Below are 25,755 nucleotides of genomic sequence, written 5' to 3' on the forward strand. Positions count from 1 at the left end.
TTATTATTATTATTATTATTTTTTGTTACGGAGGAGAAAATGGAACCCTGACTATTGATCATCGTTATCATCATGTATGTTGACTGATAAGGACGACAATGTTGAATTGCTAATGTCGAGATCAAAATTTTTGCACTTATTTTGTGTGTGGTATTTTTGTGATTTCTATTATTAATATAACAAAAAAGTTAAATTTATTAATACGTGTCAATTAATGATAGGTCACAGAATCACCACATGTAAAATAAGTGTAGAAAATTTAAAATTGCTAATGTCACGAATCATCGAGATCATGAATTAATGGCTTTATTCTTGTATTGGGTGGGATGTGATGACATGTGCCTTATTCCTGCATATAGAATATCACAAGGGAAAAGCACAGAAACAGAGATGAAGAAAATGGAAGAGTCTTCGAGCACCTTCCCCACCAAAAACAACGCACATGGGGAGAGCAAGTGCGAAAAACCCCAGAACGCGTGTGGCATGGGCAAAATTGCCAATTCATGTAGCATCTTGAAGAAGCCAAAAAACTGTGGTTAGATTAGGGGCATAACCGGCAGGGCATCGTTAATGAACAGTTCTTTTCCACCAGCTTTTAGTATGTATAGAATGTTGAACAATCACGAAGATGCATTTCTTCCCAACGTTCAGCCATGTTGGAATAAAATTCTTTTTTTCTTTGGGAATTTTGGGATGAGGTAGCTTATTCCTTTTAATTCTTTTTAATCACTTTTTATAAATCAAATGATGATTACATTGAATTTATTATAAAATATTCTTCTTTTAAGTATTTCTTAACTCTAATTTATAAAATTTCCTTTTATGTATTTCTTTTGAAATGCAGAGATATTCGAATTTAAATGTGATTAGTAATACTCGATGTCGTAGCCAACTTGACTAAACCTAAATATTTGCTAATGTGCTCATCCAATAACACATCACATATGAACAATTAATAGTTTTTCAAAATAAAATCTCAAGTTTCTGATACTAACGGACGTGACATGATTGAATTATAGATGTCACATCCCGACTCAGGCTCGACTCTACCATAGTACGATATTATCTGTTTTGGGTCCCGACCACGCCCTCACGGTTTTGTTTCTGAGAACTCAACTCGCTTAGCTTTGAAGTTTCGATGGAATTTGAAGCCAGTGAGTTCCCAAAAAGCCTCATGCTATATGGAGGTGGGCATGTACATATAAAGCATAGAGGATCCTCTCCCCTGGGTGATGTGGGATCTAACAATCCACCCTCTTTAGGGGCCCGACGTCCTCGTCGACACACTTCCGGCCAGGGATTGGCTCTGATACCAAATTGTCACATCATGACCTGTGCTCCACCGCATCCTGGGCTCGACTCCGCCGTAGCACGATATTGTCCGCTTTGGGCCCCGACGACGCCCTCACGGTTTTGTTTCTGGGAACTCACACGAGAACTTCCCAGTGGATCACTCATCTTAGGATTGCCCTCACGGTTTTGTTTCTGGGAATTTACACGAGAACTTCCCAGTGGGTCACCCATCTTAGGATTACTCTCGTCCGAACTTGCTTAACTTCAAAGTTCTGATGAAATCCGAAGCCAATAAGTTCCCAAAAGGTCTCGTGTTATATGAAAGTGGGCATGTACATATAAAGCATAAAACATCCACTTTCTTGAATAATGCAGGATCTAACAATAGATATGAGCGAATAAATTAAAACACTATCACACATCAGTTAGTACTTAGTTTAAAGTACTAGTAAAACCCAAAAATATATAGATCATAACTTTTGAAGGTCGGTCCTGTAGGTTCGTTATTATTAAGTCAACTATGTTGTTAAAAGTCCCAATCCCTATATATTCCCTGCATTTTCATGGAGGGACCATATGAACAAAGTGGAATTTAATTGGATAAACTCTATCTTTCTCCGCATCAGCCACGTGCATCACTCTAGCTAGCAGCCAGCTACCATATTCACAAAGAGCAAAGCACAGAACATGCAATGCAATGCAATCCTAACAACTAGCAAATTGATGCATACAGTGAAACAACATCGGAACAGGGGAGTCGAACATAAAAATTCAGACGCAGGTTAATCATTTGAGTTATAGTTTTCAATCCCTTGCTAATGTACAATGTCAAGGCGCCCCTCCAATCAAAGATTTTTCGGTATTCCCAGAACACAAGACAATACACCACATGTAATTGTATAATTGGAGGAACAATTGAAAAAAGAACTTTCCACCACTTGTATAATAATAACATGTGGCGTATGCTCTCTGTTTTCCTAGTACACTGAAAAATCTTTTGCTCCAATCCATACTATATAATATCTAGCTAGCTAGGGCAACCAAGTCCTAGCCAGATCTGACTTTAACAATTTGACCAAACATATTGCAAAAAATGAGTGAACGTAATGTATTGATTACGACTTTAACAAATTGACCAAACATATTGCAAAAAATGAGTGAACGTAATGTATTGATTACTAATGTTAACATTTATTAGTATATCTTGATGCTATCAACCAGGACCTAAAGTGTGTTTGTGGGTTGATTAATAACTTAATATACACGTGTGTATTTGATTCTTATTCAAAGTTTCAAATCTTGTTCATCGTACGACATCTCAAGAGATCTGAATTATGATTTATTGTGTGATAAAAATATGCTGCATGCAATTTGTTTATAGCATATAGTAGGCGCAGTTGAAGAATACAAGAATTTCAAGTCGAAATAGACAACTTTAATATATATTTTTTGACATCTAGTCTTTTGTGAAAAACACATATATCTGCTTAGCTTTGCATGTAGTAAATGCAAGTTAGATGATAATATCGGTATAAAAAGTGATCCGATGACCAGTCTAAAATCTTAACGGAGTCACCATCATATGCAAATCAACACAAAGGGGGCATTTTTCTTATCCAATCCAAATATTTTAAAGCTACTTTCTCTTTCTTATCCATTTTTCTGGTTCTTAAATTGTTTCTCCTTTTATCTAAATTAAACAAATTCTCCCCCACATCCTTTATAAATAGCCAGGCACATGAACCTCAAAGTCCACCATCCGCAAGCTCCACAAATCATAAATATCTTTCTGCTTTACGGTTTTCATCATTTCCAGTAACTCAGCTGCATTACTTGTTCTCTAAGAAACCAATTATTGTTTTTAGTGATGGAGAGTGTGAGAGAGTTGGCTTCACAGAAGGCTGCTGTGATCTTCACAAAGAGCTCCTGCTGCATATGCCACAGCGTGAAGACGCTTTTCTACGAGCTCGGAGCAAGCCCGGCGATTCACGAGCTCGACCGATACGCCAATGGGAGGGACATGGAGTGGGCACTGAGAAACCTCGGCTGCAACCCTGCTCTTCCTGCTGTGTTCATAGGCGGGAAATATGTCGGCTCCTCGAAAGACATCATATCCTACCATGTCGATGGATCTCTAAAACAAATGCTCAAAGATGCACAAGCCATCTGGTTCTAGCTAGCTAGGGTTTTAGCTACCTAGTAGCTATATATTATGCTTAAGCTTGCTATGCTAATGTTCTGTAGTTTTAGTAGTCAACACAGAAAAGAATCGCAATACCATCACCATGCTTAAAGAAAATGAGTATTGAGGTGTAGTTTACCTTCTTCTACTTTGTATGTAATTTAACTTCCCGGCAACATTCTATATATATATATATATATGAAATGAAGTCAGATCATATGAAAAGTATCCTGGAGAATTTTGAAAATTTTCTCTAACTAAGCATCTTCTACTAATTATTGACCATTAGAAGTTTGGGTGTTGCTATCCTCACACCCCTTTTTATCTTCTACACATCTTTGTTAATTAATTTATGTCTTTTGATACCCTTCAATTCATTTGATCTGATGATCATAAATTGAGAAGGCAGTTAAGGTAAAAAATATTGTGTGCATAGCACCACCCTAAAAGTAATTGAATACTGCATTATTTTCCCTATCTGCCAAATCAGCAATAATAGGTCGAACTTCGACAATTGGCTTATATAAAATTTGAAAGAGAACTGTTTTTTTTTTTTTTTTTTTTTCATTACAAAATATATAGTCATTACGCACTCCCACCAATTGTTTTTACAGTGGAACCGTAATTTTCTTCAACCTTAATTTTGTTCATTAAAAGAATTGCAATATGACTATTTCTATTGTGGAGTGTGAATAGCAGCTTTAATTGGTAAGTCCTTCTATGTATTCTAAATTTTGTTGTTGACTTAGGCGGCAAGTGATATGCACCCGACATCAGTGCATAAAAGTCAAGAAACTATAAACTGCAGAGCATTTTTCATATATTTGTGAGTGTTCAAAGAAGATTGTTCCATGCAAAACTATATAGTATATCACTTTTTATCATCATCAAGATTTCTGAATATTTGATCAATAATATTGTTAATTTCCCAATATTAAAAACTTATCCACTAGCTTAGTGCCTATCCTTTTTCCACTATATATACACACACAGATATATATGTATATATTATAAAATGTGCTATAGTTTTCATTATTATTTTAATTAATTGTATGCGAGTCATGACTAATATGGAATCAACATAAGATAAGAATTTCAAGCCTTTGCATTTATAGGAAACACTATATCTACTAGGCTGTGGGCGCTCAGGCCGGTTAATATCTACAACGCAAAAGATGAAATGGGTGGTTCTCAGCGTTCTGGCACTGCCACAGACTAGAATATCAACATCACTTTAACAACTGCCAACTGGCTTTCGGCACACCAGGCGCATGACGCTTTTACGCAAGATGCATCCATACAACTGATGATATGTTCCCTTGTATCTACATCTCGGTTACATAGCAGAATCTCTTGAGCCGTTAAAGGATCAGAGAAGACAATGATAATGAGATGCCCTGAACTTTTTGTGCCTCGTATTCCTACAAATCCAATTGAACAAAAAGTTCTACACTATGGCCTTCAGAGAATAAGCAATTTATTTACTCAATGATATATATAATCTGATCTCTCATTATACTCTAACGGTTTCCTCCAAGAAGAGGAATTAATCCTCTTCATCTCTACTGAAGGGGCAGTTGTGCGATGTTTCTATAAGGTGTGGTTATCATAATGCCTATCCACATACATGTGGAGCATGGCAAGTTTGGAAAAAAACAATATCAGAATGTGTATGAACAATGTCTCAGCTCGCACGTGCCCGCCGCACCTCTACGTGTGTTGGATTTTTGGAACGTCAGGCTCGCCCCACTATAACGACACCAGGTGCATGACGCTTCTACACAAGATGCATCCATACAACCGAGGATATGTCCCTTTGTATCTACATACATCTCTCATCTCGGTTACACAGCAGAATCTCTCGAGCCGCTAAAGGATCAGAGAAGACAATGACAATTAGATGCCCTGAACTTTTTGTGCCTCGTATTCCTCCAAATCCAATTGAACAAAAAGTTCTCCACTATGGCCTTCAGAATAAGCAATTTATTTACTCAATGATATATATAATCTGATCTCTCATTATATTGTAACGGTTTCCTCCAAGAAGAGGAATTAATCCTCTTCATCTCTACTGAAGGGGAAGTTGTGCGATGTTTCTATAACGTGTGGTCATCATAATGCCTATCCATATACATGTGGAGCATGGCAAGTTTGGAAAAAAACAATATCAGAATGCGTATGAGCAATGTCTCAGCTCGCACGTGCCCGCCGGACCCCTACGTGCCCTTACGTGCGAAAAGGAATCGTGCAAGTTGGTGGGTGCATGCAACTGAAGAGAATCACACAGCACCGAAGGCCATCTATCTCATCCCCATCTTTCTGCACAAGGATTCAAGGGAAGGTGGTTGCAGAGAATCTGGTATAAATTGACCAGCTGCATTATAGAAAATTTCTCTACTTTTGTTGTGTCTAGAGACAGTAGTGAGTATTCATTTGGTCTTTGTTCGCGTTAGGGATCCTCCCTTTCCATCTAATCCACTAAGTTCGGAATCCGGGTTGTTCAAATTTGATCCAATAGCTACAAACAGGAGGTCACTTTAAAAGTGATAATAATGGTAGTCGTTGAACAGCCTGGATCCGGACTAGGTGAATTAGGTGGAAGGGGATCTGGAGATGATCCCTTTCCTTGCGTCAAATCTTCACTACCTGGAAAGAAATGGTGCATAGGCCATCCACGTCACATACTAATTTCACCACTCAAATATATGTAGTACACTAATTAATTCACTTCACTCATGTGCAAAAGACATATACACTGCTCTCGCAAAAACATCTGCAACTTGTTCAGTCTAATAGTTATAGAACATGCTAGTCTTTATCATAAAAAAGTAGCATTTTTCTATTAGGGCATCTAAGTAAAGACCATGTTCCTTTGGATGTTCTTGTTGTTCAAAGGAAGCATGCAGTCCACACCTACTGCTGTCCCTATAAATAGTCCAGCATGAGAGCTCAAATATTCAAACAACCTTAAGCCTTCAAACAATTCTCTCTCTAGCTAGCCTATCTAATTCTCTTCTAATTCCAAAACCCAATCCAACCATTCGATCGAGTTCAGTCCGAATTCGATCTGAAGGTTTTGATCAAGTCTTAAGTAAACAAGCAGTCTTAGGTAAAACTTTGCCATATTTCGATAACTTACTTTTCCATTCAAGGCAAAGGTTTGCCATATTGGGAAGATATTCGTGATCAAACGAGTTTTCCTAAGATGGACAGAGTAATGAGGTTGGCATCCGAGAAGGGTGTGGTGATTTTTAGCAAGAGCTCATGTTGCCTGTGTTATGCAGTCAACATTCTATTCCAAGAGATTGGGGTGAGTCCTGTGGTTCATGAGATTGACCAAGATCCCGAAGGCCGGGAAATGGAGAAGGCTCTTACAAGGCTGGGGTGTACTGCGCCTGTGCCCGCAGTGTTCATAGGTGGAAACCTCATTGGATCGACCAACGAAGTCATGTCCCTCCACCTAAAAGGCCAGCTGATCCCACAGCTGAAACCTTACCAGCAGCAGACTTAACAGCAGCAGACTTAATTTGTCTTAATTAATTAACTACTCAAATATCGTGTTGAAAAAAAATAAATAAACTGGTTCAAATTAGTACTGTAGTGAGCTTCGTATTCAAAAAGTTTATGTAGTGCTTTCTTGTTTTTTTTCCGCAAAATACTTATGTAGTGTTTCACGTGTCTTATATTCTGTAAGATTTGATCAGCTATAGCTTGTAATCTAGCCATCTGTTTCCTATTTTTAATGAAGTAGTTTTATACGTCTTGGTGCACCATTATTTAAACACCATCGTGTACAGTGAAAGCGCTCCCATGCACCCAAATTTGAATTCTTTTCTCCATTAGAGCAATTTAGAATATATACGGTGCTGTTAGAAGAAAAATTATATCTAGTCTAAAGATTGCAGTAATGCCGACTGCAGAAATAAAATACAAAGAAAGAATGAAAAGCTCTCTTTCTACAACTTGAAACCAAAATTTAAGTGACTGACCTCTAACTAATTAGTTTATTGAACATGATTAAGAAATATTCTTTCTTCTTCTGCCATTTTTGCCTCCAGTCAACCTACATATAGAATATCCTGTGAACAAAGTATACTACCTTGAAAATTCTCTGATAATATCTACAGTACCTTAATTAACTCGTTTTCATACCGTATGGTAGTGACTTTTAATTACCTTTTCAAATTTATTTCAAGTAAAATGTGATTCTTTTTTCTGAACTTGTGATAAACAAACTGAATACACACTTTGTTTAACATTATAAGATCAGATCGATGCATGCAACAGAAAAATTGAAGCAATGCAGATAAATTGAACTTGCTGAACATCGCCTAAAATTCAGAGCTTGTAGTGGGAGACAAATTAATAAAATCTGACTTTTGCAATCCAATCTTGCCTTCCCTCATATGGGAAGGGTATAAAGAAAAGAAGAAGAGGTCTATTTTTCTAAGCATAGATTCTTCAACTTTATGACAGATAAAGAAAGTTATTGCATTCTTTACTTTTACCCACTTCGGTTCCTTTTATTTTATTCTCTTCTTGCTCCTTTCCCTCCAACGATAGACTTGCGTTTGGCAGTCAGTGTCATCAACCTATATCATTCTTGTAATGGAAATAACAGTTTCCACATATTATTAGTGCGGGAGCAAGATATCATTCGCATCTCTGAGATATACATACATACATATATATATATATATATATATATATTCCTTTTCGGAGTCACTGTCTCAGACATATCCTTCTCATAGAGAAAATATTTATGACAATTAGTAATGCAACTTATACATACAACTAGTACTATTCTGACATTCGAATTCCAGTAACTTGGAAGGTGTAGGGAAAATTTACGAAGAATATGATGGTAATTATCATATAGCCAAACGATGAATAAGATATTTGGGAGCATCTAGCCCAAAACTAATTGATGGGTGGAGAGCTCTAAGATATTGCGTGATAATGAGGACATGTGAGCATCGGGCTCAACACGTGAATAGTATGCTCTAGTATACCATATTAGAATGTGAGCATCTAACTCAATTGAAAGTGAATGGAGCTGGAGATCAGATGTACTATAAACTATTATGCAAGGTTTTGATTTCCCGACATAATACTAGGGGTTTAGTATTAGGGTTATTAGGATTCACATGCACTATGGCGTATCTGCGATGGGGATGAGGTTTAATGCATATATATGCTAAATACAAAGACATCTACTTTGTGGAGTGAATGGTCCCCCCTCTCTATGTCATTTTGCAGGTTAGACTCCCAGTTGCAATGGTCCTAGCCCTAGACATCTCTAACAATTTCAACTCCTAGGATCAATATGCATATATGTAGAGAAATTGAACGAAATTATACCGGAATAAAGTACTCCGTGAAGATTCCACAATGGAGTGAGACATGCACATGACTGTAAAATCATTTGAGTGACTGCCGAGTGGTGGCTGCCCCAGAAAATCACTCTGGACCAAAGATTCATTGTTGCCTTTTGATGATCAATCACCGTCAATCTTAATCTGGAAAATTCAAAAGAAAACGGTATTATTGTTTTTAATTGGAAGCAAGTAGAAATTAGGGCAGACATGAATTTGCCGCACGTGGACTTTGGTGATGCAACGGTATCTAGGGTTTGCAGCCATGGCCTGCAGAATCCAATTCAAAACGCATTTATGGTCGGTTGTTTTAGGGTTTCGAATCAGTTGAATACCCCTAAGCTGTCACCGCTAAATATGTTCCTTTAGTACATTAGGGTTTATAAGCGTAAACTAGGAAAGTACCGGACTAGAACAACTTGTAAAAGCAAGTTACATGAAACGGGTTTGCACTTGACCTAATTAAATAATACAATGTTATGTGTTAAAAACATTACACATGTCATTATTTTATTGGTAAGAAAACAGTAATGGTGAATCATTCCATATAAGTCTTTCTCATGACTTGCACACATGGTCAAGCCAATAGTCAGATTCTAATATTATATCAAAGTAGGGCTATCAAGTTCAACGATCACGTATATATGCTCTCTCACATAAAAATTAATGCCATGCATGAGAGAATGTGTTGAGAGGATTCGATATTGGAGAAAGATCTTGCTACTTAAAAAATATCTTAGATGTCTCCATCCATCGATCTCCAATTAATTTTGTTTGAAGAAACACTTTGGACCAGATGCCTCAAGGATTGTCAAAAAGAATAGGCCTCTATTGTTAAAACAATTTTAATGTGGCGATGACTAATTTATGTGTTATAATGCTATAGACGACAACTATCTCAATACTAAAATTAACATAATAACGATTTTAATAATGAATTTTCTTAAAAAATGAGAACAACGAGTGGCAAGCCACATAAATACTTGGTAAAATCATATCGGTGTGGTCCATATGAGCTACCCTGAGCACTACCCCACACGAGCGTTGCCCGGTTAAAGTAATCTGAAGTAACTAACAGTAACGAACTCGTGTCTTAGACCATTTCTCAAACCAAAGGACCTCCTACTAACCAATCACGACACGACACGTCACTATCTTAAGACCAAACGAGGGGTATATTAGTCATTCGCTGCTGTCCTATCTGCAGATCACAGCTAGAAATCGTTTACAGTTTCATTCTTTTCGTTCCAGAATTGATTCTCTTACCTCCTGTTTGGTTGCCGAGAAAATGAACAATTACGACGGAAAATGTGAGATTTCTTGGATCTTTAATTTTCTGTTGTTACAACAATCTTGATCCTACGAATGTGAAAACTTTATTCTCATGCTTGATAATTTCGACAATCACTGTAATGGAGATTTCTGCTTGGAATTTTATTTATTTTATTCGCAATTAATTAAACAGATTTGCATGCTAGGATTTATTTGGTACAAGATCAAGGCACGGATCGCACATTTTCTTTTAACTTTTTTATAGTCAGATTGCATTTCGGAACTTGCGTTGCGAATTTTATGAATATTTATGAGATGAATAGATTCGGCATTATATCATCGTGTGCAGAGATATTGATTCGATCGAGCAATTGAAGCACTTGGGTCATATGAGGTTCTTACTTGGTTGGATTGGTCCCCAAGCCCTTGATTCGGATGTACAGATTTTTCCAGTTCTTTCAAAGAATCGATCGTCATTTGCTGAATTCACAGAGGTAAGAATCGCGTTTTCTCCACAAAATTTTGGTTTTCGTTTAAACTACTATGCATTGTTGAGTCTTGAATTGAAACATAGACAATTTGGATCGTTGAAACACAATGTTGAGTGAGTGGAGGTCATAAATAGTCCCAATTAAGGAATTGGGGAATCTGACTTTTCGTTTACACTATGCATTCTTTGAGTCTTGAGTAAAAATGATAAACTGTTCCATAAAAAGATAAACGGTTTAGATCGTTGAAATATAATTACAGTCCTTGGAAAAGCAATTGGGTGAGTCTGAAGTCTTGAGTTAAAATGATGGATTGTTTGGATCGTTGAAATACAATGCTGAATGTACGTCATAAATATTCCTCGGAAAAGGAATTGGGGGAGTCTGAATTTTCCTTTACACTAGGCATTCTTGAGTCCTATTTGTTAAAGATTATGAGCATTTTTATTTCTTTTATAGTATTGAATAATCTTTTTCGAAAAAAGGATTTGAAAAATCACAATATTTGATGTTTCTTTTGCTCTGTTTTCTTCAGGTGGGTTGGGGGAGGCTGAATTTTACGAGTGGAGGAAGTTGTCGGTTTGGGGTTTCGAGTTTGGGGAAGAACAAAGGAGAAGGGGAGCATATGCTATGGGGCAAAGAGGGGAGCATATAGCACTCAAGTTCCGGATTTACGATGGGACAGATATAGGAATCAATACTTATGCACCATCTATGACAGTATCATCTCTTAAGAAAAGGCTACTTGCTGAGTGGCCTCAAGGTAAGAAATTAGTCACACCCTCTCTCTAATTTGATTCTTCTTTGCTCAATGAAATTGGAATTGATGAATTTGATTGGCTGAACATTGGAATTTGTTGAATGATTGGCTGAAATTGGATTTTGATGAACTTGATTTGCTAAAGATTGGATTTTGATGAACATTTTTTTGCTAAAGATTGGATTTTGACAACTTGATTTGCTAAAGGTTGGATTTTGATGAACTTGGTTTGCTAAAGGTTGGATTTTGATGAACTTTATTTGCTAAAGGTTGGATTTTGATGATGAACTTGATTTGCTAAAAATTGGATTTTGGTGAACTGATCATGCGATGAATAGATACGTTCATACAAAATTTAGCTGCACTTACCGTATGTATACATGTTCCGATCACCACAGCAAAAACAGTGACACCGAAGTCAGTAGACGAAGTAAAAATCATACATGGTGGCAAAGTTTTAGAGAATAGCAAGACACTTGCTGATTCCAGAATAACCGCCGGTAACCAGACCGGTGAGGCTGTGATCATGCATGCAGTAGTACAGCCTCTTGTACCCAAAAACAAAAGGACAGGTTAATTTGCTTAAACCCTCCTTTGAATTAAGTTGTTTCATCTCAAATGCAGATTTACGTTGCATTTTTGTTCGTAAAAATGTTGAAGTTCGTATGATCTTCAGATCTTGTATTGTTAGTTAGGAAATATTTGGGTCTCTGAAATTTCCTGCGTGTTCATGGAGGATGATCGGTGCCTAATTTCTATATGGGATGAGTTTTGTGCAGGAAAAAAACAGAAAGATATGCAAAAGATGAATTCATGCTCCTGCACCCTCCTTTAATCTGGGAAGCAGGCTCTCTGCGGCTTCGATTGCAGCGGACGGATCGCGTTCGGTTTTCTCAATTTTTTGTAATTTTTTCCTTCATATTTGATGCAAGTGCAGTGTGAAATTTTCATTCACATCTATAGTCATGCAGTTAAAGTTGCCTTTGCTACCTGAAGTTATTGCTCGGATTGTTATAGCTCGGCTCGTGTCAAACGCGTGTTACCATTTCACGTGTTATCATGCGGCAATTTTATCGTGTGGCATTTTGTTATGTGCTTTTGTTGGGGTTTAAAAATGCTTCACTATTCTAGAGATGTTTATCTCACAAAGAAAAATGTAACGCAGCGGAATTGATAGGCAAGAGAAAGAAAGAATTCTCAAAGTATTACACAAGGTTTTTATTCACTCACAAACTTAGTACAAAAGGAAACACTCAAACACTCTTAGAAGCTTTGTTGCTTCTTCTTACTTCTTACTTGACACTCTCACTTCTTGCTACTTGCTCTCTTGGTTGTTCCAAATGGTGTGAATGCCTTCTCCTTTTATAGGCATGGATGGAACCTTGGAGAAGCATGAAAACATCATGCTAGAGATATCTAGATAATTCCACTACCTTCCTAAGCTAGAATTATCTACTGGTGGAATCCTCACCATTCTTCTAGACTTTTCCACCAACTTGAACTTTGCTAGAATTCTCTAGCATGTGCATGGATCTTTCTTTGTGTATGGGCCAGATCAATTATCTTTGGGCCAAGACAAGATTACAATTCAACATCCCCCCTTAATCTTGTCTTGTGACGCCAATTGAGTTTCTTAGTCTGACAAAGTCTTCTTGTTTGAGTGGCTTGGTGAATATGTCGGCAACTTGGTCTTGAGACTTCACGTATTCCACTTGCACATCCTTTCTTGCAATGCACTCTCTTAAGAAATGATAACGGGTATCTATGTGTTTGCTCCTGTCATGGAATACTGGATTCTTTGCTAGAGCTATTGCAGACTTGTTGTCGACATAGATCTTTGTTGGCTCTTCTTGTCGCATTCTTAATTCTTTCAGCAAGTTTCTCAGCCAGATTGCATGGCAGACACATGAAGTAGCAGCTACATATTCAGCTTCACAGGTAGAGAGAGTGACAATCGGTTGCTTCTTCGACATCCATGTGAATGCAGTGTCTCCCATGAAGAACACAAATCCAGTAGTGCTTTTTCTATCGTCGGAATCTCCTGCCCAATCACTGTCGCTATATCCAACAAGTTTGTAGTTATCAGAACTTGAATAAAACAAGCCAAAGTTAACAGTACCTTTGAGGTATCGAAGAATTCTTTTGGCCGTTTTCAAATGTGTAGTTGTGGGATTCTCCATGTGGCGACTGATTAATCCGACAGCATAGAGAATATTTGGTCTTGTGCAAGTCAAGTAGCGCAAGCTTCCAACTAGGCTTTTGAAAAATGTTGGATCTACGCTTTCTCCTTTGTCATACTTGGTTAGTTTGACTCCGCACTCCATTGGCGTGCCCACGGGCTTGCAGTCGTCCATTTTGAACTTTTTCAGTATCTCCTTTGTGTAGCTTTCTTGGGAGATGAGAATTCCTTCTTCGTTCTGCTTGACTTCAATGCCTAGGTAATATGCCATCAACCCGATGTCGGTCATCTCAAATTCTTTGGTCATCACTCTCTTGAACTCTTCAAACATGCTTGGATTACTCCCAGTGAAGATTAGATCATCCACATATAAGCACACAATCAAAATATCTCCATCTTTGACTTTGACGTAGAGAGCATGTTCATGAGGGCACTTGATGAAGTTGTTTTCCTGAAAGTACTTGTCGATGCGACTATTCCATGCTCGTGGCGCTTGTTTTAACCCATAAAGGGCTTTCTTCAGCTTCAGAACTTTGTCTTCATGCCCTTTGATCTCATAGCCTGACGGTTGCTGAATGTAGACTTCTTCTTCAAGGACTCCATTTAGGAAGGCAGACTTCACATCCATTTGTTGAATCTTCCAACTGTTTTGAGCTGCCAAAGAAATTAGTAATCGTATAGTTTCCAACCGAGCAACGGGTGCGAATACCTCATCATAGTCGATTCCGGCTCTTTGACTATAGTCTTTCGCCACTAGTCTTGCCTTGTATCTTTCGACCTCTCCATTGGCATTTTTCTTTGTCTTGTACACCCACTTGACTCCGATGGCTTTGTGTCCTTTCGGAAGAATAGCGAGTTCCCATGTATCATTCTTCTGAATTGCTTCAATTTCTTCATCCATTGCTTTCCTCCACTTAGTATCTTGCACTGCTTCTTGGAAGTCGACTGGTTCACAATCAGCAAAGAGACAGAAAAGTGTAGGATTATCAAGTCTTTCAGTTACCTCATAAAGATCTCATATACTTCTTGTGCGTGGTACTTCTCTTTCATTTAGACTCCCACTTGACAATGCTGATGCTGATGAATTACCATGATTGGTTGATGTTGGTGAAGTAGGTGGAGTAGTGGATTCTTGTTGTACCTCTCTTGCTTGCTCCATCATCCCTTGTTCATTCTCTTCTTCAAATTGAGGAAAGAAGTGAAGATCACCTGCATGTGGGCCAAAATCCCATTCTCCTTCTTCATCGAACATCACGTCTCGACTGATCACCGTCTTCCCATTGTTTGGATTATACAGCTTATAGCCTTTTGAATTGGTGTCATAGCCGATGAAGATGAACTTCTCACTTTTGTCGTCGAGTTTGGTTCTCCTCTCGTCTGGTACGTATACATGGGCTATGCTTCCAAAAACTCTTAGATGAGAAATACCTGGTTTTCTTCCACTCCATGCTTCTTGCGGAGTTTTTCCCCACACACTCCTTGTTGGAGACCGATTGGATAGGTAGACAGCACATGCTATAGCTTCTGCCCACAATTCCTTAGGCAATTTCTTGCTTTTGAGCATGCTTCGAGCCATGTCGAGGATGGTTCGATTTTTTCTTTCCGCCACTCCATTTTGTTGAGGGGATCTTGGAACTGTCAAAGGTCGACGGATTCCATTTGCTTCACAAAACTCTTGAAATTCCTTCGAAGTGAATTCTCCTCCTCGATCAGATCTCATGGCTTTGATCTTGCAACCACTCTCCTTTTCTACAGCGACTTTGAACTTCTTGAATGCTCCAAAGACTTCTGATTTCTGCTTCAAGAAATACACCCAGGTTTTTCTTGAAAAATCATCAATGAAGAGAAGGAAATAATTATTTTTACCCAAAGAGCTTGGTTTTATTGGACCGCACACATCGGTGTGAATGAGCTCGAGTGGCTTCTGGGCTCTTGTGGTCGACTCCTTTGGAAAGCTTTTCCTGAACTGTTTCCCAAGTAAACATCCTTCGCAAACTTGATCAGGGTGGCTGATACACGGTAAGCCTCTCACCATCTCCTTCTTGGATAATAACTCCAATCCCCCAAAGTTAAGATGCCCAAAACGAAGATGCCAAAGCCAAGATATGTCTTTGTAACATATCTTGAGACACTTTGCAACATCGTTTTGAATGTTCATGGGAAACATCCTATTCTTTGACATTTTCGCCTTGGCAATTAATCTTCCTTTGTCATCTCTAAGAAAAAGGATATAATTTTTCGTATGAAAATCATAACCTTTTTCTAAGAGTTGACCCAAACTCAAAATGTTGCTTTTCATATTGGGCACGTAGTAGACATTCGAAATTAATTGGTGACCCTCATTTTCCAGGGGAATAAGGATGTTACCTTTTCCTTTTACGGGTATTTTGGATTCATCTCCAAAAGAAACGTTACCACTCACTGATTCATTGAGCTCTACGAAGATGCTTCTTCTTCCGCACATGTGGTTGCTGGCGCCGGTGTCAAGGTACCATGTATAGTCTTGGTCTCCTTCATTGTTCTTGCATGCTAGTAGCACAACACCATTCTCTTCTTTCTCTTCTTTCACATAATTGACCTTCTCATCAAGTCTGTTATTTGGAGCTCTACATTCCCAAGCATAATGCCCAAACTTTTGACAATTATAGCATTGAACTTGAGATTTTTCATACCTTGAGTTTGAGCGTCCTCTTCCGCGACCTTTTGTTGAGCTTTCTCCTCTTTCGTAGTTGCTATGGTTGTTTAAGTTCCAACCACATCCACGTCCATGTCCACGTCCGCGACCTCGACTACGACTTCTTCCATATCGGCTTCTCTCGTTGTCGAAGCTTTCTTCTTTCTTCTTTGGCTGAACATGCGTCTTAAGGAGCTGCTCATCATTCCCTTGCCTCTTCTTATGTGTCTCTTCATATGCTTGTAGCGAACCCATTAATTGCTCTATACTAATTTCTTCCAAGTTTTTAGTTTCTTCAATCGTCACGACAATGTGCTCGAACTTGGGGTCCAACGAGCGTAGTATCTTCTCCATAATTCTAACATCTTCTAACTTTTCTCCGTTTCTTTTTAATTGATTGGAAACGGCTAAGACTCTTGAGAAATAATCAAAGATTGATTCAGACCCTTTCATTTGTAGAGATTCGAACTCACCTCTTAATACTTGAAGACGAACCTTTTTCACTTGTTCGGCTCCTTTGTAAGAGGTTTGAAGCTTCTCCCATGCTTGCTTGGCAGAGGTTGCACTCGAGACCTTCTCAAAGCCATTGTCATCTAATGCTTGGTATATGAGGTAGAGAGCCTTCTTGTCTCTCTTTCTTGAATCTTTCAAACTCTCCTTCTGGGGTTGAGACAGAGTAGCTTCATCTTCTGGCTCAGTGTAGCCTTTCTCCACAACTTCCCAGACATCGTGTGCACCCAAAAGGGCCTTCATTTTGATACTCCAATTATCGAAGTTGTTGCTGTCGAGCACTGGAACTTGGAAGGCTGCCATAGCATTGCTAGCCATAGCTCTGATACCACTTTGTTGGGGTTTAAAAATGCTTCACTATTCTAGAGATGTTTATCTCACAAAGAAAAATGTAACGCAGCGGAATTGATAGGCAAGAGAAAGAAAGAATTCTCAAAGTATTACACAAGGTTTTTATTCACTCACAAACTTAGTACAAAAGGAAACACTCAAACACTCTTAGAAGCTTTGTTGCTTCTTCTTACTTCTTACTTGACACTCTCACTTCTTGCTACTTGCTCTCTTGGTTGTTCCAAATGGTGTGGATGCCTTCTCCTTTTATAGGCATGGATGGAACCTTGGAGAAGCATGAAAACATCATGCTAGAGATATCTAGATAATTCCACTACTTTCCTAAGCTAGAATTATCTACACTAATCTTGTATGTTGGTGGAATCCTCACCATTCTTCTAGACTCTTCCACCAACTTGAACTTTGCTAGAATTCTCTAGCATGTGCATGGATCTTTCTTTGTGTATGGGCCAGATCAATTATCTTTGGGCCAAGACAAGATTACAATTCAACAGCTTTGACTTAGAATAGTAACATTAGGTGACATTGTTTCAAGCACGCCTAAAAGTTACCTACATGAGATTTACCATAAACACCTGTTTACTTGTATTCAAGAGTATTGAAATTATTCTAATTCTTTGAATTCTCTCAATTTACTAGCATACTAATAGTTAAAATTTGTCGCCTTCTAACTTTTTGTGTGTTCACTAATACATATGAATTTCACATAATAATTTGTATTCAATTAAAAACCAAAAATGCAATAAAAAAAAAAGGTTACCATACCCATTCTGTTACCTCATGTTTCCAACTTTTCTTTTGGTACCAGTAGTACTACACTCTAAACTAATTTAAAGTGCGGAAATGAAATTCGAACTGGGATCCATTGGAAGCGTATCCGCTATAGCCAATATGAGCGTTTTATACCAGCTAAAAATGGTATTGGGCGTGCATGAATTAGGAATGGGTCCAATTCCCAACCATTTCGATGTCTTCTTCTTCAGATTTATTGACAAGTCAGTAGATAAAGAATAATGCTTGGCTACTGAAAGAAGAGCAGTAAGTCCTGCTGAAAATCCAATTGAAAATAGACACGTCTATTTGTTTGGAGTGATATTGGTTCAAGTTTTGAATTCTTTAATTGTTTGGCCACGTGTTCATTTGTGATTAGTCATTTTTGTCTCACATATATTTGTTCATGCTCTCAGTGCTTTGTATAATCATAGTGTTGATTATTGTTGGTTTTGATGGAAAACATGATTTGGGTTTCGCAATTCATGTTGTTGGTTGTATGCTCCGTTTGCAACACCGAACAACAGATTTGATTTTCACTGTTTGCATCGTGTATTTGAATGGTTTTGAACCTATCAAGTGAGGTTTGTTTTGCTTGCACTTTGCACTGTAATCTGTTTCCAGGTTGCTCAGCTTTGTTCTAACTGCGTTGTTATTATTGCGACATTTGCAAGTTCTTCGATGACGATGTAAGATTATTAGCTTCATTGCAACGAGTGTGGAATTTGTAGTTTAGCCGACTGATCATTATCTGCCTTTTGTTGATTTCTGTTTTTCGTATCATGTCCTTATTTCAAGACGAACCTGCTGTCGTTGAATTTCGATTATCAAAATTGGTGGTCCATCTTTCTCTTAAAGGCTTTATACAGGCAACCAATCATTTTAATGTCATGTTTAGTTACAAGCCCACGCTATATATTAGGCTCGGCGTTCTTTCAGTTAACTTAGCCATAGTATACAGACCTTGTGCATCTACAGGCCTTGTAATTGGTTTTCATTGATAAGGGTCTTCGATCATTGCATGCTATTACACATCATTTTTCGGCTAGAAGAAATGGATTTTACGTGCACTGTTTCATCTCCATAGCTCTACTATTACTCTATCGTTCCTAGTTCGAAACATACAGAAATTGTCAACTTGCAATCGCTTTTATATTTTTCATGTGAATTTTTATACCTGAGTATAAGCGTATATCTACACTAAACCAGTTTTGTGAACAAATTGAATGCAAAAAGTTTTCACTGCTATTGCTATTTTATTTTTTGCAACGATTGCAACACAACTAGCCATGCCACCTTCCACATTTTTTGGCACAAGTGCATCAACTGCAGTTCATACAACACCAGAGTAATCGATAACCTACAAATCATCAACGACGTTCTGTTAATTAGAAAAGTTAGCGAATATCCAATGGCTATGTAGTTCAGGTTAGACTCTTTTGGCTATGCTTTCGTCGGTTTTGACTAGAACAGTCCTCTTGTTCCTGTGCCGCTTGTACGCCAAGCGCATGAAAGAATCCACAGCTGCTGTAATTGACTAGGTTTCATCGGTTCATCCAAATCATAACGAATCATTGATTTTTTGTCGGGGGGATAGGAGAACTTTGAATCTCCTGAGCTGAGATAATTTTTCGTGAAATGTCTTCACTGTAATTGCATGTGAGCAGTTTGTCATGCCTGCCTCGTGAAATCTCTTTGCCTTTTGCTGTGTAAACTTTAACCTGTATGAGAGAAGATAGAAGTTTGTCACATTTGGTTCGTGAATTTCGACCGCCATTCCTTACCCGAGATTATAAGATGCTGTAATGGTAATTTCTCACATCGAACAACTCAATTTATCATATTTATCTTACCCGACTGTATGAATGAATTGAAAACATCACGTAACAGTGTGACAGTTAGACTGAAAATTTCACCCTCACGCGCGGTGGCTTGAGGACTTGGGCGACAAGGTACTGAGAATTACCCCCCACCCCATAAGCTAATGAATTGGACCGACATTGGTAGCGAGACGAGGAGTGAATATTGATGATCGACGTTGTGGATTGCGTGTGTGAGTCTTCGACTTTATGATATGTCGACCATTTGTGGACAAAAATGCTCTTGATGAATTGATGAGGAGGACCCCGATTGAAGAGACGTGATATCAACAACACATCATAATATCAAGAAATTATGTATATATAGAGCATAATGTTTTTTATTCAAAAATTGAGATCATATCTTTTGATTCATGATATCATTCATTACATCACCTGCCGTTTGTTTTGTATTCAAATTTATATAGAGTTTTGCAAAGTTTTTTTATTGAATAATGTTAGAAAGACTAAATTTGTAAATTAAATTTTGAAAATTAAAGGACATGGAAATTGATGATTGATTTATTACTTAATCGTTGATAAACGTGTTCATTCATATTAGTAACACATTATTTAGTTTGCAAATTTAGTCTCCAAATTTAGTTCTCTAGCATTACTTTTTTTTTTTTTTAATGTGGTAGAATTTTGTAGATTTCTATTGACTTTTAGAAACTCTATAAAATCACGAACTTTTTAATGATAGACTTTACAGATTTTTGAGAGTTTGTGCTAAACTTTTGTTGAGTTCAAAAGAATTTTATAACCTTTTTTATGATAGAATTCTATTGACTATTTAACATCTTCGTTTGTTTTTTTTTTTTTTTTTTTTTTTTTAATTGAGAAATCAGATAGGACACTTATGCAACTTTTCAAGTGATGACGAAAATTGCTTGACATGTGAAACAATTCTTAACTCATTAACATTATAATATATATTTTTAATACATATGTTCACTTTTGCCCTTATAGTTTGTTCTATAGCATTTTTGTTTTTGTAGCTTCATTTTGTTAATACCATCATTCCGTCAAATAAACCAAAATTTCTTTCAATATGAGTGTTCAAATGGAGAAATGTGCAAATATTGAAAGAAAAATGAACTTTAGTTGACAAATTGAACTGAAAACGAAACTACAAGAATGGATATACAATAAAACAAACTACAAAAATGAAAGTGAAAAATTTTTAAATTAAGATTAGCAGTTAAGGCACGCAGAGTACCGAATATTTAAAATCACCCAAATTTTTTGGATCTACATGGACTAGAACTCAAATGAGAGATATATGTACTCCAACAAGATCCTCTTTGAATTCTTTTGGTGGGGATCTTGGAGATTTGTGAATCGTCTTCATTCATTGTACATTGTACGATCAGTTTTTGTCAAGTACTGTTTGTGTTTAATTTTAAATAAAAATATTTAAAATAATTTCTGACCACACGATGTACGATGAACGGATAGAATTGATGAATCCTCTGAATTCTTAGAAAGAGGATCCAGGTTCATTTGTACTCATTATTTTATGATTTTAGTTCAATTTTTTATTAGTTCTTTTTGGAACTTTTTCAAAACTATGACCGTCGACAGACATTGACTCATTCAGCTCGGAGGTCCCAAAACTTGAAACTCTTAATTCTTATGCTTTTTTATTTATTTATTATTCCCTTTTATTCACAGTCCACATAAATAGGAGAGACGTCACCCTCAAAAGTTGGATTGGAATCCCATCCAAATCCAAATTGTAAGGAAATTAGGAATTCTCACTTTTTAGTTATTCATCGTACATTGTCGTATTAGAAATTATTTGAATTTAATTATTTAAAATTAAACATAAATAATACGAAAACTGATCGCATGATATACGATAAATAGTTAGAATATGAGAATTCTTATAATTCCTATAAAGAATATTCGAAGAGAATGCTCATCCCCAAAAGTTTACCTTTTACCTGCATCCTCTGCTATCAAGTATCAAATTGTTCTATATTTTTTTAAGTGTATCATAAACACGACTCAATGAATAAATGTGGTAATGCTATCGGCTGGAAACTTGAAGAAAAAGAATTTAAAACAATTGCATTATGATACTTCATGTCCTCCGGCACACTAAAAAAATATCTCCAACTGGCAACTTTCAAATCCAACTTTTATTCTGAGAAAAAACCAGTCATATAATTACTGCAACTGCTAAGTGCTAAGCAAAGTTGAAATTTCACTTTCCTATTGGTTAATCTCTCAGAAAAGCAGCCACAAATCAACAACCCTATTTAATATTCCTTCTTCACCAAGAAACGACAACGTCTCAAAATTTCGAGAAAAAGAGAAGAAGAAAATTCAGATAAAAGGGAAGAACACAAAAAACAGAGATTTATACAGAAATCTGAAAACCGAGAAGCCAGAATAATTTACAGAGGGAGAAATGAATGGAGGGACGAGAAATGAAGAATCTGAAGCGACCCATAAGCGCGTCTGTGATTACTGTGGGACTTCAATGGCGCTGCTGTACTGCAGAGCCGACTCAGCTAAGCTCTGCTTCTCCTGCGACCGCGAGGTCCACTCGGCCAATCAGCTTTTCACAAAGCACACTCGCTCGCTGCTCTGCGACGCATGTGATAAATCCCCTGCCTCCATTTTTTGCACGACGGAGGGCTCTGTTCTGTGCCAGAACTGTGACTGGGAAAGCCATAATCTTACGTCGTCGTCGGCTGCGACGGCGGTGCATGATAGGAGGCCGCTGGAGGGCTTCTCTGGGTGTCCTTGTTTGAGTGAGATGCTTGCTGTTGTTGGGTTTGAGAATATGGATAAAAAGGCTCTGCTTTTGAGTGATGAGGGTGGTGGCGGCGGCGGCGGAGGTAGTGGGTTTTGGGGATGTGGGGTTGGTGGGATCGATGGGTTTTCGGATTTGGAAGAAGGGTTTTCGGACTTTCCAGTTTGGGATACTCCCTCTGTTGTTAGTCTTGATGATTTGATTGTTAACAATCCGGCTTACAAATTTCAGGCCATGGGAGTTCCTCCTCTGCCTAAGGTCTGTATTTTAACCTCCTTATCCTTTGTTTTTCTTTCAATAAGACGATATTTTAAACTACTCTATTCTATAAAATATAAAAAGGGGATTCAACTCGGCACACTACTTAAGCTAACTGGCCTAATTCACGTCTGTGCATTTTTAACAATTTTTATTAATTCTTCTATACCTTTAGAACTAGGATTTCTTGTTGGTGTATGACTATTGAAACCATATATCCGTTACTGCAATTTTGACATGGTTCAGGATATTGTTGTTGAACCAGAATCGCAATGCTGCTTGCGGTCAGCACAAGGAAGAGATACTTCATCAGCTTCGTGTGCTTGTCAAGTCGGAACCCAACTTGTTTGGTGAAGATGTGGAAGTTAAGGGATTCCAATCCCTCGCGTCCGAACAAAATCCGCAACCAGGACGTTTCTTCACAGGTTTTGAACATGATGCAGAGCCAACTGCGTTTCCTGCTTATGAGGTGTGAGCCTATTATATTCTGTTGTACTTTTAGTTTGCAGTTGAAAAATAGTTAATTGTATTCCATCCATGCAGGCCCGTGAATCGCAGTATAATGATTGCGGCAAGACGGAAAATCAAGATTCGTGCCCGAAAACCATGCTAAGGAGCTACCTTCAGGACTGCTGTGTAGTTCCTGACAAACATTCATACAACGATGGCAGTGGAAGTCGTTCTAATGAGGGTCCTGGAGGGGAAATGAACTCTGGAGCCTCTTCAGCTTTTCCAAAAGTTGTTCCACATTGTCAAAACAGAGAGACCGCTCTCTCGCGGTACAAGGAGAAGAAGAAAACAAGGAGGTACATCATCCCCCTCTCCCGCAAGTATCTCTTCTTGGTTAGAAATTGCCTTTAGACGATTGCGAAAATTGTTTTTAGCCAACGAGATTCGTCAAGTTTTGGGATATGTTTGATTGCAGTAAAGAAAGATTTAGATTTTACATCTTTTTTGTGCTCACTTCATGTTTACAACTAAATGTTTCAAACTAATAGGTACTAACACGACAGTCTAGTGGTATTTCTCCCTTCAGAGTAGAATATCGTCGAAACTCAAGTGTTTATCCGGTTAGATTCTAGAGTTGGTTAAAGCATTTTGTAAAGTTTTGTGCTCACTTCATATTGACAACTAGAAGTTCCAACAGCCACCAACACTACGGTCCCCCACTCCAGTAGAATATTGTTGTATCAGAAAGAAAAAGAAATTAGAACCAACACGATATTTGGGTAACTCACAAATATTGCGATGTAATTGGCATTCCAAAATTTATATTTGGTAATGGAGGCCTTTTCTTTTTGTATTTGAAGACTTGTTGTCATCTGACGTTTTGATTGATCGATGGAAAAGTTCAGAATTGGGGGAAGTTATGAGGTTCTCTCATCAATGGTTGGCTTGTCTGTACATTATTTCCATCTAGTGGTTGTTGTGGTGTAACTATAACCTTAACTCAATTATTTATGCACCTCCATTTCTGACCACCATCTTTGAACCTTGGTAATTGACATTTATGTTGCTTGGAAACAAAAACCAGGTATGAGAAGCACATCAGATACGAATCGCGGAAGGTTCGAGCAGAAAGTAGGACGAGAATTAAAGGACGTTTCGCGAAGATGGACAGCTGATAGAATGGCAAGAAAATGTGACATTTAGACTAAGACTTCTCTTTCCTCATATTCACGCATTGCCTTCGTCTTCAAACAGCTTTGACATTCAAATCAGATGAGGAATATATAAAAAGAGTTTGTACTGAGATTGGTTCGGATTAGAAGTTAGAACATTTTGCAAGAGTCGGCAAAACAACTGCTATGCAGTCCCTGAGAAAATTAAGATGCTATTATAGTGATTAAGGATTGTTTATTATTAATCTTGTGTTTAGGTTTTGATGTTGTAGTTTGGATCCTTTGTTTGCTAGTTTCTGAAAAATATAACATCTTGTACTTACTTGTATTAGGCTCCTTTTGCAGTGATCGAATGGGATATTAGAAATGTACAAAGCATCTCATGTTCAAGTTATGTAACTTCAAAGACGTAGGTTATGCTAGTAGGTCAGGACAGTGTGCCTAATCTTGCGCATTTGCTTTGAAATTTATGGATATGTTGGTTTTGGAAAAGTAGAAGAATAAATACCAAAGTGACATAAAATCCAAAGTTGAAGCGTCACCATTGACCAAACACAACTTGCAAACCTAAGTAAAGATAAGTGAGGACGATAAGACGCAGTGGTGGGTGTCTGGTGCTGGAATGTCCCACGTTAGCTAGATAAGGAGATCCATGTGATGTTGTGCTAAGATGAATTCTGTGGTTCTAGTCGGGAAGTTGCCTATGCCTACATCAATAAGGAACGTGCCCATCATCACACCATGAATCTGAAATTCGGTCTTCAGGCGAAAAAGTTTTGGATTCACGGTACTATTGCTGATATGTCGTCTTTTGGAAGAACCAATTGTACAAAGTAACGCGCGAGCTTTGATTTGATAAACGAGTAGTTCGATGGTTTGAGCATGGGTGAGGTTGCCGGGGTAGAAGGGCGGGTCAGCAGAGTCACGGTGGATCAGCCTCACGGTAAAGCCTTTGGTTTTATTCCCAAGTACAAGAGTAGAGTAGTCGTACTCAAAAAACAAGATTGCACATAAAATGTAGAGAAGGCTTATTGGTTTGGCCATGCCACTTATTATATGATCAGTCGGCTTCTATTTATGGGGTTGTTTGTTTGATTAATTCATCTAGCAAAATCATTAGGATTGATGTGAAAATGGAGTGCCGCATGCCGACCACCCTCCTTTTTTTTTATTCGACCGATAACGTAAGATAAACTTACACAGGTGGAGTTATACATCTAGCAAAATACCTAAAGAAAATCTTTAAAGGTTAAAAGTCAATTTAATTAATTATCTAGCAAAATGTTTTTCCCCTTCTTTTCTCCCTTTCTTTAACGTCCAAATCCACAAGCATTTAGCTGTATTAAAACAGAATCAAAGGGTCAATTTTCTTTTTCAAAGAAAGTATAGCTTGAAAT

General features: G+C 37.7%; 4 protein-coding genes across 6 annotated transcripts; all 4 read left to right on the plus strand.

The window, feature by feature from the left end:
- The first annotated feature begins 3,065 nt into the window (after nucleotides 1-3,065).
- On the plus strand, nucleotides 3,066-3,705 carry LOC137741319 (glutaredoxin-C11-like). The gene has a single exon (XM_068481039.1). It carries the CDS (start codon nucleotides 3,161-3,163, stop codon nucleotides 3,467-3,469), a length of 309 nt encoding a protein of 102 aa, XP_068337140.1. The 5' UTR covers nucleotides 3,066-3,160; the 3' UTR covers nucleotides 3,470-3,705.
- A 2,749-nt stretch (nucleotides 3,706-6,454) lies between these two features.
- Nucleotides 6,455-7,217, plus strand: LOC137743381 (monothiol glutaredoxin-S11-like). The gene has a single exon (XM_068483266.1). The coding sequence runs from the start codon at nucleotides 6,681-6,683 to the stop codon at nucleotides 6,984-6,986; it is 306 nt and encodes a 101-aa protein (XP_068339367.1). The 5' UTR covers nucleotides 6,455-6,680; the 3' UTR covers nucleotides 6,987-7,217.
- A 2,853-nt stretch (nucleotides 7,218-10,070) lies between these two features.
- LOC137743380 (membrane-anchored ubiquitin-fold protein 3-like) lies at nucleotides 10,071-12,355 on the plus strand. Of its 3 annotated transcripts, none has more exons than XM_068483263.1 (5): nucleotides 10,071-10,160; nucleotides 10,472-10,616; nucleotides 11,146-11,373; nucleotides 11,769-11,942; nucleotides 12,150-12,355. In XM_068483263.1, exons 3-5 carry the CDS (start codon nucleotides 11,241-11,243, stop codon nucleotides 12,203-12,205), a joined length of 363 nt encoding a protein of 120 aa, XP_068339364.1. In that variant the 5' UTR covers nucleotides 10,071-10,160; nucleotides 10,472-10,616; nucleotides 11,146-11,240; the 3' UTR covers nucleotides 12,206-12,355. The 3 variants fall into 3 exon arrangements, with proteins under 3 accessions (XP_068339364.1, XP_068339365.1, XP_068339366.1); XM_068483264.1 differs by having other exon boundaries at nucleotides 10,133-10,259; XM_068483265.1 differs by lacking the exon at nucleotides 10,071-10,160 and having other exon boundaries at nucleotides 10,288-10,616.
- A 9,444-nt stretch (nucleotides 12,356-21,799) lies between these two features.
- On the plus strand, nucleotides 21,800-24,736 carry LOC137743330 (zinc finger protein CONSTANS-LIKE 13-like). The gene is made up of 4 exons (XM_068483202.1): nucleotides 21,800-22,736; nucleotides 23,002-23,205; nucleotides 23,280-23,542; nucleotides 24,271-24,736. The coding sequence occupies exons 1-4, from the start codon at nucleotides 22,131-22,133 to the stop codon at nucleotides 24,359-24,361; spliced, it is 1,164 nt and encodes a 387-aa protein (XP_068339303.1). The 5' UTR covers nucleotides 21,800-22,130; the 3' UTR covers nucleotides 24,362-24,736.
- Nucleotides 24,737-25,755: the final 1,019 nt, after the last annotated feature.

This window comes from Pyrus communis, chromosome 8 (assembly GCF_963583255.1).
Source record: "Pyrus communis chromosome 8, drPyrComm1.1, whole genome shotgun sequence".
In the NCBI taxonomy this organism is placed as follows: Eukaryota; Viridiplantae; Streptophyta; class Magnoliopsida; order Rosales; family Rosaceae; genus Pyrus; species Pyrus communis.